Raw genomic sequence first — 19,395 nt, 5'->3', positions numbered from 1 at the left:
GAGGAGATAAACCGAGAGGCTGTTGCTGGTATCGTCTTACCCGAGATGGAAGAGATTCCCACAGCCCAGTACTTTTTATAGCTGGCGGGGAAGAAGTAATGGATTAAATTCCGAGCCGGATGTTTTAGCGCGAATGAAAATTCTAGATTCAGGCCAAGCACTTGAATGGGATTGAATCCTCTCTGCGTGGGGAAGTCGCGGGAGCTCATTAATTCAATTCATTCAATAGTATTTATTGAGTGCTTACTATATGCAGAGCACTGTACTAAATGCTTGGAATGTACAACTTGGCAACAGATAGAGACAATCCCTGCCCAACGACGGGCTCGCAGTCTGATCCGGGGAGCTCAGCTGCGAGATGAAAACGAGGCAGATTATGTTGACTCGAGAGGAACTAAGCGTGCGAGCTGGGGTGTAGTGGGGGAGGAGTGAGGATAAGTAGCGGGGAGAGAGTCGATCGAGTGCCTTACAGCCCAATGGGCTGGAGTTTCTGGTCGAGGCCGAGAGGAAGGGGCGGCTACTGGAGGTGTCTGAGGAGAAGGGAAGACAAGCGCAAAACCATGTGAGTGCAGCAGAGCCCAGTGGAAAAAAACACAGGATTGGGAATCAGGAGACCCAGTTTGCAATCCCCGTTCTGCCGCTTGCCTGTGGTGTGCTGTCGGGCAAGTCACTTTACTTCTCTGTGCCTCTTTCCTCAACTAACTTGGGGTTGAAATACTCCCTGTCATCCCCTTAGGTCCCGAGCTGTCGGTCAGGGACAGTATGATCTCCTCGTATCTACCCAGATAGGTTTTACGAAGGCCGTTTTTAAGCGTTCACCTTTTTGGAATCGTGAAACGTCGTGCAGTGGGGGATAAATCGCCAGGACTCAGAAGTCGAGTGAGGGGGTAGAAAAGTGGCAGGTGTTTCCATGCGGGTAAATGCAAAACAATGTATCGAAGGAAAAGTAAAGCAAACTACAAGATGATGAGCTTTGAGAAATGGGGACTGAAAGTTAGGAAACTAGAGGGAACTAAAGCTTAGGAATGTAAGTGCTGCATTTCCTGATTCTGGACAAATGTCAGAGAAGGCAGTCATCGTTCCTCCCTATGCCTTGTGAGCCCCTTAGATTGTGGAAAGAGCCCGGACTCGGGAGTCTGTCGTCATGGGTTCTAAGCCCGGCTCTGCCGCTTGCCAGCTGTGACTTTGGGCAAGTCATTTCACTTCTCTGTGCCTCAGTTACCTCATCTGTCCAATGGGGATGAAGACTGTGAGCACCATGTGGGACAACCTGAGCACCATGTATTCCCACCCCTAGTGCTTAGAACAGTTCTTTGCACATAGTAAGGGCTTAAGAAATATCACCAATATTATTATTATTACTCTCCTGAGTGCTTAGCACAGGGGAGCTGGCCTCCCTCATTTCTAATCCCAAATTTGCTGGCTTCGGCAAATAGAGTGAGGGTGTGGGGTAAGGGAAGAGGGGGGAGAGAGGCCTAAATAATAATAATGGCATTTGTCAAGTGTTTACTATGTGCCAAGCACTGTTCTAAGTGCTGGGGGCATACAGAGTGATGAGGTTGTCCCTCATGGGGCTCACAGTCTTAATCCTCATTTTACAGATGAGGGAACTGAGGCATGGAGAAGTGAAGTGACTGGCCCCAAGTCACACAGCTGACGAGCAGAGGAGCAGAGATCAGAACCCATGACCTCAGACTCCCAAGCCCGGGCTCTTTCCACTGAGCCACGCTGCTTCTAAAGTCCTGAAACCTGTAGTTCTGAAGCCAGAAGCCAGAGTGGGGCAGACCAAGCCCGGATGCCATCTGAGAACTGCATCCGACCGCCCCCCTTCACTTTTGGGGCCGCCCACCTACTAGGAAGTTTTTTCCGTGCCTTTTCCTTCCTCTACCCCGGCGGTCCCTTTCAATTCTCGCTCTGGGTGTGACTGTTTCTAAAAAAGAAGTTGTATGGTCTAGTGGGTAGAGCGCGGGCTTGCGAGTCTGGGTTCTAAAGCTGGCGCTGCCACTTGTCTGCTGTGTGGCCTAGGGCAGGTGGCTTCACTTCTCGGCACCTCATCTTTTAGCCCATCTCTAAAACGGGGACTAAGACGAGGAGCCCTACGTGGGATATGGATTGGGTCCAAGCTGATTAGCTTGTACCTACCCCAGTGCTTAGTACAGTACCTGGCATTTAGTAAGCACTTAAATGCCATTAAAGAATATATTATTGGTATTTAAGCGCTTACTATGGGCAAAACACTGTTCTAAGCGCTGGGGGGGATACAAGGTGATCAGGTTGTCCCACGTGGGGCTGACGGTTTTAATCCCCATTTGACAGATGAGGGAACTGAGGCACAGAGAAGTGACTTACCCAGTCATACAGCTGGCAATCTCTATTATGACTGTATTTGTCGAGCACCGTTCTAAGCATAATTTATTTAGGTCGGGACACGGTCCCCGTCCCACCTGGAGCTCACAGTCAAACAGGCTACAGGATCTTAAATTTGACAAAAATAGGTTTCACCTGAATTAGTTTCCTTATTACTCTATTGGCACTATAGTCTTCTGGAGAGCACGAATCAACAGCCTGCTTTGCGGGGCGCGAGGGGGGTTTATTAACTTGCATCGCTTTAAAATCCTTCAGTAGAGTTTATTTGAAGCGATGGTCTTTCTGCCCCCAAAACATCATCTTTACCCTGAACGGCATCCCCCTCGTGTTAGAGGACGTCAGTGTCTTGCGATACTTCTCCAGACGGCAGTACGAAAACCCTCCTCCTCAGGCACCGCTCTCCGGTGGTCACTGTCACAGCCTTAGTGAAAGGGGGCCGCCTCCATCTGGATAAGTGTCGTCTGGGTGCCCTTCCAGGCTGGGTCCGGTGAGCCTCCCTCCGGAGAAGACCACGGGGGCCCTGGAGACTTTTTGACCAGAAAGTTTAACATGAACTTGGAAAAAACACATTTTGCCTGACAAATCACACTACGTAGGGTCCATCCAGGGCCGCTGCAGTCACCTGATGAAACGGTAGCTTCTTTCTGTCTGAAGTGCCTCCCCAAAGGCACCCACCACCTTCGCCCCTGTGGTTCTGCAAGTCCCCGGAGTATAGGGCGGAGGATGAAGCCCACAGTGTGCTTTCCAACTCCTGTACTGTACTCTCCCAAGCCCTTAGTACAGTGCTTTGCACAGAGTAAGTGCTCAATAGATACTTTTGATGATGAGGAGGCGGAATTGGATCATCTTTTAGAGAATTCTTAACTGAAAGACTAAAATGCATCCCTGGAAATTAACACGGCTTGGGGGAAAACTGGAACATAACTTTTCTTGCAAGGAAAAAATGCAAATGTGATTTCAGCAAGGCCGAATGAACCCCAAAATAGGAGACTTTGAGGATCTGTCCCTTTATCCGCTTAATTTGTAAATCTTGAAAATGTTAACTGAGACTTGGCCATGGCAGTGAAAGGGCCTGACTGGTCGATGACCCTGCCCACGCTGGAGATTGAAAGAGAATCCACCAGTTATAGGTAGAGTTTGATCAGTTCGTCACTAACCGCTGAGGGCGTTAATACCCCGAGGTCTGTAAATAGTAAAGTTATCAGTGAGGGGGAAGTGTAGTCGATCCATGGATGTTCCTCTCTGAGGTCTTTCCCGGTTTTCTTTGACTTCAGTGTATCTGCTTTGTACTGGAGAGGGGGGAAAAAAGGGTTAGTTTTGCTGCCATTCCCAAAATGACCTTTATGACTAGGAGCACCAACTGCTCTGTTCACAGGCAGGGTTTGGCTCATCTCCGGGTGAGAGCTCTTGCTAACAGGCCACCTTTGTCAGGAAGCCTCCTCTGTTCTATTTCATTATGGCTCCTCTTGACAATTGAGGTGAGTCCTCTAAACCTCTCAGTGGTCTGGGCCGGGGGGGGGAGGGTGTCATGAGGCGGTCCTGATGGGTAGAGGAATTATTTTTAATTATTAACATGGACTGAGGAACCAAATCAGCTAGGATATATAGCTTCCCAGAGTGCATCCTACCTACACACACTTGCAGATTGAGCTGAGTGTGTTAACGGTTGGAAAAAACAAGTGGTGGGTCATTCATTCATTCCTTCATTTGATCGTATTTATTGAGCGCTTACTATGTGCAGGGCACTGTACTAAGCGCTTGGGAATGTATAATTGGGCAATGTACTGCTGTATCTGACATCGCCCTTTTGGGGATGGTGGATGCTATAGGAGGTAGGGGACCCTTGCAAAGGACTCAGGTAAAATCAACAACAAATATAATCATTATGATTATCATTAAAGAGGGAAAGGGGGGATGGCCTCCTTTACCCATTTAAATCTCTTACCTTGAATTTATCTGGGACATCTTGCTGATTAAGAGGGAAGAGTCGAACGAACTTGAAGCTTTCTGCCACTACGTAAAAAAGTTTATTTTGTGCTTTGGCACAGACTGCCATCTGATTGGTTCCGATCTACAGAGACAGAAAGTGAGTAAGTACAAAAACCGAAGAGGAACAGGGGCCCTGGACTGTTAGGGCCGCATCTTATTTATTTTTGGCTTCCAAGCACCTGGTGTGGAACTCTAGAGCACCAGAAATCTGGACGGTGGTGAGTGAGGTTCCACCCTCAATATGAATGGCAGAAAATTGGTTGTTATAGTAATATTAAAGTTGGATGGGGTTTTTCAGAAACACTTAGAACAGTACTTGATGCACAGTAAGAGATTAACACCCAAAAACATAAAAAAACCACGCCACTTTCTTAGTTCCTTTCTAGACTAAACTTGCGGACGGGAGGAACGGGGTCTAACAACTGTGTTGCACTGTACTTGTACTGTACACTGTGCCCAATAAATGACTAACTTATATGTACTCTCCCAAGTGCTTAGTACAGTGCGCTGCACCTACTAAGTGCTCAATAAATACCCATGATTGATGGATCAATTCGAAGCTTTCTCTTAGAGTTCAAGCTATAGCAGAGGACCTGCAGGACAGTGCCGTCCCGCTCTAGCTTCCAAAACAAATTTGCTCAATTACATGAAAGCCCCCAGAGAAAACAATCACCTAGACTTGTTTTTGGTTTAAACAACCTATCGAAAAATAAACTGCAGCACAGCCTGACCCTCTACGACAAGTTACCTCATACTGATAACTCAATAAATAAAGATCAGTCTCATCTGCAGCTTAGTCCCCGGTATTCCTGAGCAAAATATGGTCGGCCGGCAGGCGGGCAGACAGGCTTCGGCCTACCAAGCGATTTAACCTGGCCTGGCTTAAGGGCCACCACTTTCTCTCCCGGGGCAGCTCCTCTCAGGAAGCCGCAGATTCACTCAGCGACCTCCAGAAACACAACCACGCCGAGAACAGTGGCGAGTTTGGGGTGAATGAGCACTTCGGGGACAGCTCAGCCACTTAGGAGCCCCAGTTCTCATCTTCAAAACCCTGGAGGAGACTGTTGTGGAGATCAGAAATGGGAAGCGATGTGGCCATGGGAAGCGGGTCTGGGAGTCAGAGGAACCTGGGTTCAAATCCTGACTCCGCCACGTGTCTGCTCTGTGACCTTATGCAAGTCACTTCACTTCTCTGTGCCTCAGTTCCCTCATCTGTAAAATGGGGATTAAGATGGTGAGCCCCATGTGGAATAGGGAAGGTGTCCAACCACATTAGCTTGTATCTGCCCCAGCACTTAGAACAGTGCTTGACACACAGTAAGCGCCTAATAAATACCACATTCTTATTATAGTGAGTACTTAAGAAGCATCATAAGAGAAAAAAATGGTGGCTCCGGAATCCCAAGGACCAGTGGAATATTATGGCACACGACTGCTGGGACGGCTCCAGGTGGGCTCCATTTCCCCGAATGCCCATCCGCCTTCTGGCCCGTGAGCGCCCACCAGGCATGATGGCCCCGAGCCGGGCTGCCCTGCCAAACCTTCTGGAGCGATGCCTGCGTCTGAAGCCACATATAAGCCCGGCATGGCCCACCACGGCCATCATGGGGAACCTCTGTCCTAACAGGAAAGAAGGACAGAGCCCGGGCCTGGGAGTCACAAGGACCTGGGTCTGCCACTTGTCTGCTGTGTGACTTTGGGCAAGTCACTTAACTTCTCTGTGCCTCAGTTACCTCATCTGTAAAATGGGGATGAAGACTGTGAGCCCCACATGGGACAACCTGAATACCTTGTATCTTCCTCAGTGCTTAGAACAGTGCCTGGCACATAGTAAGCACTTACCAAATACCATTAAAAAAAAGAAAAAAAAAGGAAGGACTAATCCCCTACCACAGTTTGAGGGCTTGGCCACAGACCATACCAGGGACACCCCTTGCCTGTAGAGCCCTCGGGCTTCCAGCTGAAGATTCAGCGGATGCTGGTTGGCCCAGAGACTTGAGATGGATGCCCGGGCCTCACCTTTCCCCAATGCCCTCAGTGTTTTGTCAATTACCTCATTTTATTCTAAAGGCATCCCCATGAGGTATCTTAGAGATGAAGAACTTAAAACACACAAGATATTGAATGATTTGTCCTTAAGGCTATTTGGCGGAGCAGCGACAGAGCTGGGCCCAGACCCCCTCAGATGCCGCTCTGTCCATTCTCGCTGTCGACGAGAAAGGTCGACAATTGATCGGAAAGCAATACGCTCCCCAAAGTGGCCAAAATCTACCATACTTTGCTTAGGGGATGAAAACATCCAATAATCTTCCATTACCTTGTTAATGATTCCTCCATTTTCAACAACTCCTTCTGCACCAACTATGACCAGGTCCACTTTTTCCATGATATATCTGTTCAAAAAAAGCTTTTTCAATTGGTGTCTGGTACACTGAATGCCAATTAGTTGCTTGACTCTTATAGGAAGCTCCGGTATTGACTTGCCAGTGAACATTTTGTTTTTCTTAATTAGAGTCCTTCCCTTGCTCTATAAAATACCTTCCTGAAGCGTTTAAAACCAACAGCACTCAATACAATCACTTTTCAGCCATTGTGTGAGCTGAAATAGGCCAGTCAAGTGCTGTTGGAAAAGGATCGCCCCACATTTTCTGTTGGATCCTCATTTTGTCCTCTAAATTGATGCTTTTCAAAGTACTCCAAATCTCGCCACAAAACGTGTCCCATTTGTTTCCATACTAGGTCTCCTACTTAATCTTCTCCAGTGGCTCCATGCCTGAACTGCTTAGAGGAGAGCAAACTACATAGCCTGAGTGAGGCAAAACACGCCATTCACAATAAAACAATCTGAAAGAACCATTATGATTCTGGACCTAATGATGTTTCCTATTTTTGAAAGACAATCATGTGGTGGTTTCTTTTTTCCACCCAGAATCTTACTGGAAAAACATCGGTTCTCATGTAGGAGAGAGGTTACATTCTCGAAGAACTCTGTGTTAAGATACAGCACGCCTGCCTTGCCAGACGCCATTCTACCCAAAATGCATGGTGAACATTAGGGGAGGGCTGACTCTTCTTCATTGTCAAGTGGGTCACTCTATTCTATAACTGATTCGGCCCCATTTTTGTTTGGTTAGGCCAGATTTCCGAGTATACTACCAAGTACAAAGCACACGATTGTCATTTTAAAGTGTCTAGCAGTCAAGACAAGGAACTACATTTATTTAGGATCACGAGCATCCCAACGAACGCTCAGTTTGCAAGCTCTGGAACTCTGCTCAAAACAAATCCCTGAAGGGGCACAGAAAACCGGGGTCAACAACGAGCAAAATGGTGAACTCACCCAACTGCGGCATCCAGAACCACAGTAACTGGGACATTCAGGTTTCTGAGGGCATTTGCCATTTTCTTCCTGCCAATGACATTCTGAGGGTTACAAAAAGTAACTCAAATGAAATTCCCGCGACAAACTGGCAATTTAGAAGAGGATCGAAGTGGTTGAGACTCAAGTGATATCAATGGGCTCCAAGGGCAAGCCCTTCTCTAGCTCTGCTTATCATCTAGTGAAATTGCACGTTGGATGTTAAATATTTATAAGGATCACACGGAAGTGAAGCTTATAAACATTCTTGGCAAGAGCTAAGCATTTAATAAGTTCTTCCGTATGATCTGCAGTCAAAGGAAACTTGTATTAACATTTATGGTTTCTCTGGGGTTTAGAATAAAATACCAACACAGGATATAATAAAAACAGGAAATTTGAGCCGCTTTTTGCTATACTCTAGTCAGATGGAATTATTCAAGTGTGCATGTTTCAAGGAACATCTTTTTGTCACCACTAATAAGTGCTCAATAAATACCATTGAATGAATAATAATAACTATGGTATTTATTAAGCGCTTATTATGTGTCGAGCGCTGTTTTAAGCGCTGGGGGGGGATACGAGGTAATCAGGTTGTCCCATGTGGAGCCAGGATTAGAACCCACAACCTCTGACTCCCAAGCCCGGGCTCTTTCCACTCTTTCCACTCAGCCACGCTGCTTCTCATTGATAGCCCTTACCCTTCTGGACCAACTTGTCATTTCATTTTAGAACAGATTTCTTTCTCATTTCTTCCTCCGCCCTTTCTGGGACTGTGTGTGGGGAGGGGGGTTGGGGGAGAGGGAGAAGAAGGGGGCAGGAATCACCTCGGGTCTGTTTTCCACTCCTGCCTGTGACATTTTTCACCCCTCGGCTCTTTCCAATTTTTATCACTTTGTTTCTTTTTCCTCCCTTCCGTCTAATCTGGTTTTGTCTGCTCCTCTTCCCTCTTGTCCCCGCTTTCTAGCTGGTCTTCCCTAACCTGGGCTAATGAACAGGTTTCAGGTGCTGCACTGGTTACCAGCTGCTTATTATTAATAATGATGATAGGATTTATTAAGCAGTTACTATGGGCCAAGCACTGTTCTAAGTGCTGGGGGAGATACAAGGTCATCAGGTTGTCCCATGTGGGGCTCACAGTCTTAATCCCCATTTTAGAGATGAGGTAACTGAGGCAGAGAGAAGTGAGGTGGCTTGCCCAAGGTCACACAGCAGGCAAGTGGTGGAGTTGGGATTAGAACCCACATTCTCTGACTCCCAAACCCGTGCTCTTTCCACTAGGTCACACTGCTTCTCATAATGATAATAATAATAATAATAATGGTATTTGTTAAGTGCTAGGTCCCAGGCACTGTTCTAAGTGCTGGGGCAGATACAAGATAATTGGGAACAGGGCTCAAGGTCTTAATCCTCATTTTACAGATAAGGGAACTGAGGCTCAGAGAAATAAGAAGACCCAAGGTCACACAGCAGACAAGTGACAGAGCCAGGATTAGAAGTCAGGTCCTTCTGACTCCCTGGCCCATTTCTTTCCATTAGGCCATGAGGCTGCCCAGCAGCGTGGCTCAGTGGAAAGAGCCCAGGCTTGGGAGTCAGAGGTCATGGGTTCGAATTCCTGCTCTGCCACTTGTCAGCTGTGTGACTGTGGGCAAGTCATTTCACTTCCTCTGTGTCTCAGTTACCTCATCTGTAAAATGGGGATTAACTGTGGGCCTCGCGTGGCACCTGTATCTACCCCAGCGCTTAGAGCAGTGCTCTGCACATAGTATTCATTCATTCATTCAATAGTATTTATTGAGCGCTTACTATGTGCAGAGCACAAACGAGGTGCGGGGCGGTCCTGGGGGGGAGGGTCACCGGTGTCCTGCCCCCCCCGGGGGCACGGGATGGGGGAGGACGATGTCCCCGAGGGCTGCAGGGGGGAGGAAGGGAGACTGACCGGTGTCCGGCGCCCCCCGGGGGCACGTGGTGGGGATGGACCGGGTCCCTGCGGGCTGCAGGGGGGAAAAAATAATAACGTTGGTCTTCGTTAAGCCCTTACTACTAATAATAATGTTGGTATTTGTTAAGTGCTTACTAGGTGCAGAGCACTGTCCTAAGCGCCGGGGGAGATCCGGGGTCATCAGGTTGTCCCACGAGAGGCTCACAGTGAATCCCCATTTTATAGATGAGGTCACTGAGGGACGGAGAAGTTAAGTGGCCTGCCTACAGTCACACAGCTGACAAGTGGCAGAGCAGGGATGTAATGATAATAATGTTGGTATTTGGGAAGCGCTTACTATGTGCAGAGAACTGTTCTAAGCGCCGGGGTATATACAGGGTCATTAGGTTGCCCCACGTGAGGCTCAAAGTTAATCCCCATTTTCCAGATGAGGTCGCTGAGGCACAGAGAAGTGAAAACTCACCTCCTCCAAGAGACCTTCCCAGACTGACCTCCTCTTCTCCCTAAGGTCACCCATGACCTCCTTCTTGCCAAATCCAATGGCTCCTACTCCATTCTGATCCTCCTTGACCTCTCTGCTGCCTTTGACACTGTCGACCATCCCCTCCTCCTCCATACCTTATCTCACCTTGGCTTCACGGACTCTGTCCTCTCCTGGTTCTCCTCTTACCTCTCTGGCCGGTCATTCTCGGTCTCCTTCGCTGGAGCCTCCTCCCCCTCCCATCCTTTAACTGTTGGAGTTCCTCAAGGATCAGTTCTTGGCCCTCTTCCGTTCTCCATTTACACTCACTCCCTCGGTGAACTCATTCGCTCTCACGGCTTTGACTACCATCTCTACGCAGATGACACGCAGATCTACATCTCCGCCCCTATCCTCTCCCCCTCCCTTCAGGCTCGCATCTCCTCCCGCCTCCGGGACGTCTCCACCTGGATGTCGGCCCGCCACCTAAAACTCAACATGAGCAAGACTGAGCTCCTCATCTTCCCTCCCAAACCCGGTCCTCTCCCAGACTTCTCTATCACCGTGGATGGCACGACCATCCTTCCCGTCTCTCGGGCCCGCAATCTCGGTGTCATCCTTGACTCGTCCCTCTCGTTCACCCCACACATCCTATCCGTTACCGAGACCTGCCGGTTTCACCTCTACAATATCGCCAAGATCCGCCCTTTCCTCTCCACCCAAACGGCTACCTTACTGCTATGGGCTCTCGTTATATCCCGGCTAGACTACTGTGTCAGCCTTCTCTCTGACTTCCCTTCCTCCTTTCTCGCCCCGCTCCAGTCTATTCTTCACTCCGCTGCCCGGCTCATCTTCCCGCAGAAACGATCTGGGCATGTCACTCCCCTTCTTAAACAACTCCAGTGGTTGCCTATCGACCTCCGCTCCAAACAAAAACTCCTCACTCTAGGCTTCAAGGCTCTCCATCACCTTGCCCCTTCCTACCTCTCCTCCCTTCTCTCTTTCTACCGCCCACCCCGCACGCTCCGCTCCTCTGCCGCCCACCTCCTCACCGTCCCTCGGTCTCGCCTATCCCGCCATCAACCCCTGGGTCACGTCCTCCCGCGGTCCTGGAACGCCCTCCCTCCTCACCTCCGCCAAACTGATTCTCTTTCCCTCTTCAAAACCCTACTTAAAAATCACCTCCTCCAAGAGGCGTTCCCAGACTGAGCTCCTCTTCCCCCTCTACTCCCTCTGCCATCCCCCCTTTACCTCTCCGCAGCTAAAGCCTCATTTTCCCCTTTTCCCTCTGCTCCTCCACCTCTCCCTTCCCATCCCCACAGCACTGTACTCGTCCGCTCAACTGTATATATTTTCGTTACCCTATTTATTTTGTTAATGAATTGTACATCGCCTTGATTCTATTTAGTTGCCATTGTTTTTACGAGATGTTCTTCCCCTTGACGCTGTTTATTGCCATTGTTCTTGTCTGTCCGTCTCCCCCGATTAGACTGTAAGCCCGTCAAACGGCAGGGACTGTCTCTATCTGTTGCCGACTTGTTCATCCCAAGCGCTTAGTACAGTGCTCTGCACATAGTAAGCGCTCAGTAAATACTATTGAATGAATGAATAGTAAGCGCTTAACAAATACCAACATTATTATTATTATTGTTATTCCGCGACCCTCACCTCCCTGGAGCAGCAGGAGCTGGCCGTCGGCTGGGCAGCCTCTGCCACTGGGGCATGGGAGGGGGCGCATTTTACCCCCTCACTTTGGATTCTTATCGAAGGTACCACATGTCAGCGTGATGATTTTTAGCATCGCGGCAGAAGGGAAAGATACTTGCCCGGATAAGTCTGGCTGTGATTCCGTAATATAAACACTGAAACGCTTCTTGGCTGCGCTTGCGGCTTCCAGGACTCGCAGGACCACTCTTGAGTAGGCGTGAGTTAATATCCTCTGGTGGAAGCAGAAAATATTTCACACTTAGTTTGCCCAACTGTTATGAGAGATTCGTTTCGTTCCAATCTCTACTCTGTCCGAGGTAATGTAAGCTCCTCCCATCGGTGCTGATTGGTGTTCTTTTGTCAGAGACATCTAATCACCAGCAAACTGGACATTTGAGTTGACACCACCACAAGCTTCATCAATCAATGGTATCTATCGGGTGCTTACTTTGGCACTTGGGAAAGCACAGTACAGTAGCTTCATAATTGACTATAAAGGATTCACAAGCCGAAACAGCTTAGGTGGGGTTGCCCTTTCCTTCCAGGAGGTACATGTTTCTCTTCTTTGCCTGGCATAAATTCCTACCTTGGATGGTTATTATTATTATTAGTTAAGCCCTTACTCTGTGCCAGGCACTCTACTAAGCACTGGGGTAGAATCAGGTTGGACACAGTCCCTGTCCCACATGGGGCTCACAGTCTTAATCCTCATTTTACCGATGAGGTAACTGAGGCACAGAGATGTTAAGTGACTTGCCCAAGGTTACACAGCAGACAAGTGGCGGAGCCGGGACTAGAACCCGGTCCTTCTGACTCCCAGGCCCCTGCTCTATCCACTAGGCCCTGCTGCTTCTCAAAAGCGTAGCTTTATTTATAAAGCTACATGAGGCCCTTGTGTGGGTTATATTATGACTACACTTTTCAGTCTTCATTATCCTCCAGACTTTAAGTTCGTGGTGGGCAGGGAATGGGCCTTCCAACTTTGTTATATTGTACTCTCCCAAGCGCTTAGTACAGTGCTCTGCACAGAGTGAGCACTCAATGAATACCACTATCTAAAGCACCTATGAAGCACCAATATGGCCATGAGGCTAACAAAGGTAGAACAACTGACGTGCACCGTCCTCTCTGGGAGTTTACAATCTAAAATGACAGCATCAATGCAGCAGGTAGAATTGACTGTGCAAAGTAATCAATACCCAAGGTTATGAGATAGGGACTAAAGGAAAAAGAAGTGGATGAGTTTTGCATTGTGGAAACTCCACCTTCGAGGTGAGGGAGGGAAAACTTGCCTTCGTCCCAGTTTCCCCATCCAATACATCTTTTTCCTCATAACAACCAAGGCACTTCAAAGAGGAGAGAGCAGACACACATTTTAAAGGGCAAAACGTAAACACAATTATATAATTAGAGCGTCCATCTGGAGTCTAAATGGAAACGTTCACTGGGGTGGGGGCAATAAAAGTTTTACCACCTTTTCCCGGGCAACCTGCTTAAACCGGCTGCTCTGTCATTAACCATCCCAACTTCACAACGCTAAAATCTTTCCAGCTCCTAAATGTCAGTGACTGCCCTGTAATAGTCCTTTCATATTTCTTTAATAGCACTATCAGTCAGGGAGGAAACAATCAAATATAAATCGAAGCTATGGGTGATGATGATGTGTGCACTTTAAACGAGTGTTTCATTTGGCATTCCACCTCAGTCCACTTTCCTCATGGCCTCGACTAGCTACGTTTGAGCGAGGCTTACTTACAGCTCCATCTTTGACGAAAGGGTGACACAGCTCTGCGATTTTACTTCTCGAGCCCGATATTCTCCGCAGGAAGAGTTCCCCCCTCTCGATCATGATCATTTTACACTTGGAGTATTCCTAGGTAAAAAGTGAGGGGGTTAGAGAAAGAGGGAGGAAAATCCAAGCAATGGGAAGAGGGGGAAGAGGGATCTTTCTTTGGCTTCAAGAAGAGACAAGAAAGAAATCGGGGTCGGGGCCTCATCGGAAGCGACGTACAGAATATTCCAGGGAGGTGAGGCTGATGAATCGCAGGAAGAGTTCCCCGCCTGAGGAGACTGCCACAGAAGAGTCAACACCACACAGGGTTTCGATGGCATTGGTGAGATTTGCTCTCAAGCCTTGAATGGTCTCTCCTGAAAAGACCAAAAGGGAAAAATCGGACTTTATATGTGTGAGACCCTCAAATTTCATAAAACTGATCGGCGTGCCTTTTCTAATCCAACGTCCAGAAGTAAAATGGCCTAATTATTCCAGAGCAACGAGATGCCGCGTCTAGAAATCAGACACGATAGATTTGGAACGCCCACACCCACCTGAACTTTGCCATTAATACACAAAATGAAAAGCGTTCCGCAAAATGAGCCAAATTAACTATTTATTTGGGGCCCAATACTCACCCACGGGTTACAAACCGGATGCGTTTTCTGGTATAAAACAACCAAATTCTGACTCAAATTATATTCCCTTAGACTCCAAAAATAAGATTGCTTTTCACAATGATAGCACTTTTTCCTAAGAAAGCAAAAAGACACTATTTTTCAGAATAAAGTGCTAAGGGAGATTAAGAAACCCTGCCAAACACATCTGGATTTGGGGTTGAAAGACCAGCACACAGACACAAGTGGCCCTACTTGGTAATCAGTCTTTCCCTGCCAGTTGCGGTCCCAGTAAGATTAGAACAGTGCTTCGCACATAGTAAGTGCTTGACAAATGCCATCGCTATTAATAAAGAAGTCTGGGTGGTTTAAAGGATTCTTTACCTTTGTCTCTCTTCAAAAACTCCAATAAAGTCCGAATTGCAGCCACGGCAGAGGCAACATCCGGATCTTCTTTCATTTGGGATTTAAAGTATTCAATTAACTCTAGGAAAAAGGCAAGAATAAAATTATTAGGACTAATTATGCGTGATGAACATACAGAGCATTTTTTATTATAAGGCCGACCATCGGTTCAGATAATTTGCAAGTACACTCTGCTGGATGGAACAGCAGTCACGTTTTTCTCATTCATTCATTCGTTCATTCAATAGCATTTAATAATAATAACAATGTTGGTATTTGTTAAGTGCTTACTATGTGCAGAGCACTGTTCTAAGCACTGGGGTAGATACAGGGTAAGTAGGTTGTCCCACATGGGGCTCACAGTCTTCATCCCCATTTTACAGATGAGGTAACGGAGGCCCAGTGAAGTGACTTGTCCACAGTCACACAGCTGCCAAGTGGCAGAGCCAGGATTCGAACCCATGACCTCTGTCTCCCAAGCCCAGGCTCTTTCCACTGAGCCACGCTGCTTCTCTAGCCATGCTACTGAGCACTTACTATGTGCAGAGCACTGTACTAAGCGCTTGGAATGTACAATTCGGCAACAGATAGAGACCATCCCTGCCCAACTACAGGCTCGCAGTTTAGACGGGGGAGAAAGACAGCAAAGCAAAACAGAACAAAACAAGACAACATCATCAAGATAAATAGAATCAGGGAGATCCACACCTCATTAACAAAATAAGTAGGGTCATAAATAACGTGTACGGGATTTAGACCGACGAAGCTTTCAGCACATACTCAGCATGGAGGACGGTGTTGCCGGGGAAGGCAGGGGTACAGTAACGGGTATTGGGAGTGAGCAGAAAGGGGGGCCATGACGAAAAACTTCTTGATGGCTGGCCGGCTGGCTGGAAGGGTAGACGGCCTGCTGGGCCACCGCAGGAGGACCGCGTGGACTCCAATATTCTGGAAGGTTTTGGCCACAAAAGGGACTATCTCCAGGCTGGGTTGTTTTAGAGACAGCCCTGCCGGGTGGGGCAGAGGACAAGACGACCTCTAGGGAGCCTTTTCAGTTCATTTTCTGTTCTACTGGACTCTCCCAAGCGCTTAGTGCAGTGTTCTGCCCATAGCAAGCACTCGATAAATACTACCGATCGGTTTTCTCCATTGTATCTGGGGACCAATTCAGCCACATCTCCAGACGGCAGCCGCCGCCACCTCCTCCTCCTCCAGCCACCCTCTGATCCCTACACTGTCGATCGGAGTTTCGCCCCTCGCTCAACCCCACGGCACTTACGTACGCAACTCTCCCCGATGTGTTATACGTTTGACTGTAAGCTCGTTGTAGGGCAGGGGATGTGTCTGTCTACTGTTGTATCGGTCTCTCCCAAGTGCTTCGTAGAGTGCTCCGCACACAGTAAGCGCTCAATAAACATGATGAAATGATTTATCTATTTATACTGTCTCCCTCTACACTCGTAGTGGGCAGGGAACGCGTCTGCCGTCTCTGTGGTACTTTTGAAATCGATCAGTGGTATTTATTGAGCGACTGCTCTGTGCAGAGCACTGACTAGGCGCTGGGGAGCGTGCAACAGAATTAGCAGACACGTTCCCTGACCATAACGAGCTTGTGGTCGTACTCTCCTGAGCGCTTAGGAGTACAGTGCTCTGCACACAGTAAGCGCCCAGTAGATACAATCGACTGGAAGCCTGTTGTGGGCAGGGATTGTCCTTTATTCGTTCATTCAATCATATTTATTAATAATAATAATAATGTTGGTATTTGTTAAGCGCTTACTATGTGCAGAGCACTGTTCTAAGTGCTAGGGTAGATACAGGGTAATCAGGTTGTCCCACATGAGGCTCACAGTCTTTATACTCATTTTACAGATGAGGGAACTGAGGCACAGAGAAATGAAGTGACTTGCCCACAGCCACACAGCTGACAAGTGGCAGAGCTGGGATTCGAACCCATGACCTCTGACTCCCAAGCCCGGGCTCCTTCCACTGAGCCAGGCTGCTTCTTATTGAGAATGCTTACTGTGTGCAGAGCACTGTACTAAGCACTCGGAAGGTATAATTCAGCAACAGAGACAATCCCTACCCAACAACGGGTTTATTGTTTAGAAGCGGGGGAGACAGACAACAGAACATTTAAAAGGCATCAACAGCATCACTGTAAACAGAATTATAGATATATACATGTCGTTAATAGAGTAATAAATGATATATACAAATAAGCACAGGTGCTGTGGGGAGCGGGAGGGCGAAGAGCAGAGGGAGGGTGGAGGGGGAATTGGGAGGGAAAGGGGAAGCTCAGTCTGGGAAGGCCTCCTGGAGGAGGTGAGCTCTCAGTGGGGCTTTGAAGAGCGGGGAAGAGAGTTAGTTTGGCGGAGGTGAGGAGGGAGGGCTTTCCGGGTCAGTGGGGGCACATGGACCAGGGATCGACGGCGGGACAGGCGAGAATGAGGCCCAGTGAGGTTGGCACTGTACTTTCCAAGTGCTTAATACAGTGCTCCGCACACGGTAATGATAATAATGATAATGATGGTATTTGCTAAGTGCTTACTATATGCCAAGCACTGCTCTCCACGCTGGGGTAGACACAAGGTGATCAGGTTGTCCCATGGGGGCTCAGAACCTCCATCCCCATTTTTACAGATGAAGTAACTGAGGCCCAAAGAAGTGAAGTGACTTGCCCAAGGTCACACAGCAGACAATAATAATAATGGTGGTATTTGTTAAGCGCTTACTGTGTGCCAAGCACTGTTCTAAGCGCTGGGGGGGGGGTACAAGAGGTGCGAGCTCACCTCCTCTAAGAGGCCTTCTCAGACTGAGCTCCCCTTTTCCCACTGCTCCCCCTCAACCCCCCCCCTTCACCTCCCCTCAGCTAAGCCTTTTCCCCCCCTTTCCCTCTGCTCCTCCCCCTCTCCCTCCCCTCAGCTCTCTGCTCATTTGTCTAGATTTTTATTACCCTATTTATTTTGTTAATGAGGTGTCCATCCCCTTGATTCTATTTATGGTGATGATGTTGTCTTGTTTCTGTCCATCTGTCTTCCCCGATTAGCCTGTGAGCCCGTCACTGGGCAGGGATGGTCTCTCTCTGTTGCCCAATTGTCCATTCCAAACGCTTAGTCTGGTGCTCTGCACATAGTAAGCGCTCAATAAATACTTTTGAACGAATGACTACAAGGTGATCACCTTGTCCCTGGTGGGCCTCACCGTCTCCAGCCCCATTTTGCAGACGAGGGAACTGAGGTGCCGAGAAGTGAAGTGACTGGGCCAAGGTCACACAGCAGACAAGTGGCAGAGACGGGATTAGAACCCAAGACCTTCTGACTCCCAAGTCCGTGCTTCGTAGATAGGACTGTAAGCCCGTTGTGGGCAGGGATCGTCTCTCTTTATTGCCGTAGTGTACTTTGCAAGCGCTTAGTGCAGTGCTCTGCACATAGTAAGTGATCAATCAATACGACTGAGTGAATGGATGGATGAGCCCAGCGCTCTGCACATAGTCTGCGCTCAATCAATAATAATAATGTTGGTATTTGTTAAGCGCTTACTATGTGCCGAGCACTGTTCTAAGCGCTGGGGTAAACACAGGGGAATCAGGTTGTCCCACGTGGGGCTCACAGTCTTAATCCCCATTTTACAGATGAGGGAACTGAGGCCCAGAGAAGTGAAGTGACTTGCCCACAGTCACACAGCTGACAAGTGGCAGAGCTGGGATTCGAACTCATGAGCCCTGACTCCAAAGCCCGTGCTCTTTCCACTGTGCCACGCTGCTTCTAATCAATACGACTGCATGAACGGATGGATGGAGGGATGGATGAGCAGCAGCGTGGCTCAGTGGGAAGAGCCCGGGCTTGGGAGTCGGAGGTCATGGGTTCGAATCCCCGCCCTGCCACTTGTCAGCTGGGTGACTGTGGGCAAGTCATTTCACTTCTCTGTCCCTCAGTTCCCTCATTTGTCAAATGGGGATGAAGACTGTGAGCCTCACATGGGACAACATTACCCTGTATCTACCCCGGCGCTTAGAACAGTGCTCTGCACATAGTAAATGCTTAACAAATACCAACATTATTATTATTATTATGAGCCCAGTGCTCTGCCCAAAGTAAGCGCTCAATCAATACTACTGAATGAATGGATGGATGGGTGGATGAGCCCAGCGCTCTGCACACAGTATGCGCTCAATCAGTACTACTGAATGAATGGATGGATGGATGGGTGGATGAGCCCAGCGTTCAGCAAATAGTGAGCGCTCAATCAATACGACTGAATGAATGGATGGATGAGCCCAGCGCTCCGCACAAAGTAAGCGCTCAATCAACACGACTGAATGAATGAATGGGCTGGATGGGTGGATGAGCTCAGCGCTCTGTACAAAGTAAGCGCTCAATCAATACGACTGAATGAATGAATGGATGGATGAGCCCAGCGCTCTGCACATAGTAAGCGCTCAATCAATACGACTTACTGAATGAATGGATGAGCCCAGCGCTCTGCACATAGTAAGCGCTCAATCAACACTACTGCATGAATGAATGTCGGGGGGGGGGGGGAAGATGGGTGGCGAGCGCCCCCTGGGGGTGAGGTCCCCGCGTTGTCCCGGTCCTGGGCCCGCCCGCCCCGGGCCCCTCAGCCCCGCCTTACCGTTCTTGTTCATGGCGACTGTGGGCCGGGACAAGGAGCCCGCGGCGGCGGCGGCGGCGGCGATGGCGGCGGGGACAGTGCGGGCAAAGAAGCCGAGGCCGCCTCCGCCTCCGCCTCCGCGCCGCCTCCGACCGGAAGTGC

At 48.7% G+C, this 19,395-nt stretch overlaps 1 protein-coding gene and 1 long non-coding RNA gene across 2 annotated transcripts; one reads left to right on the top strand and one right to left on the bottom strand.

Annotated features, from left to right (window-relative positions):
* Positions 1-2,607: 2,607 nt before the first annotated feature.
* EIF2B1 (eukaryotic translation initiation factor 2B subunit alpha) lies at positions 2,608-19,352 on the bottom strand. The gene is made up of 9 exons (XM_029053374.2): positions 19,255-19,352; positions 14,599-14,700; positions 13,835-13,971; positions 13,580-13,696; positions 11,943-12,055; positions 7,697-7,765; positions 6,674-6,749; positions 4,313-4,438; positions 2,608-3,656 (listed from the first exon to the last, which is right to left on the bottom strand). Exons 1-9 carry the CDS (start codon positions 19,265-19,267, stop codon positions 3,492-3,494), a joined length of 918 nt encoding a protein of 305 aa, XP_028909207.1. The 5' UTR covers positions 19,268-19,352; the 3' UTR covers positions 2,608-3,491.
* On the top strand, positions 6,744-8,116 carry LOC114807449. Its single transcript, XR_003755513.1, has 2 exons — positions 6,744-7,266; positions 7,326-8,116. It is a non-coding gene; the product is annotated as an uncharacterized LOC114807449 (long non-coding RNA).
* Positions 19,353-19,395: the final 43 nt, after the last annotated feature.

The sequence above is a fragment of the Ornithorhynchus anatinus genome, chromosome 2, assembly GCF_004115215.2.
Source record: "Ornithorhynchus anatinus isolate Pmale09 chromosome 2, mOrnAna1.pri.v4, whole genome shotgun sequence".
Classification (NCBI taxonomy): Eukaryota; Metazoa; Chordata; class Mammalia; order Monotremata; family Ornithorhynchidae; genus Ornithorhynchus; species Ornithorhynchus anatinus.
This window is presented reverse-complemented; position numbering and strand designations above follow the sequence as displayed.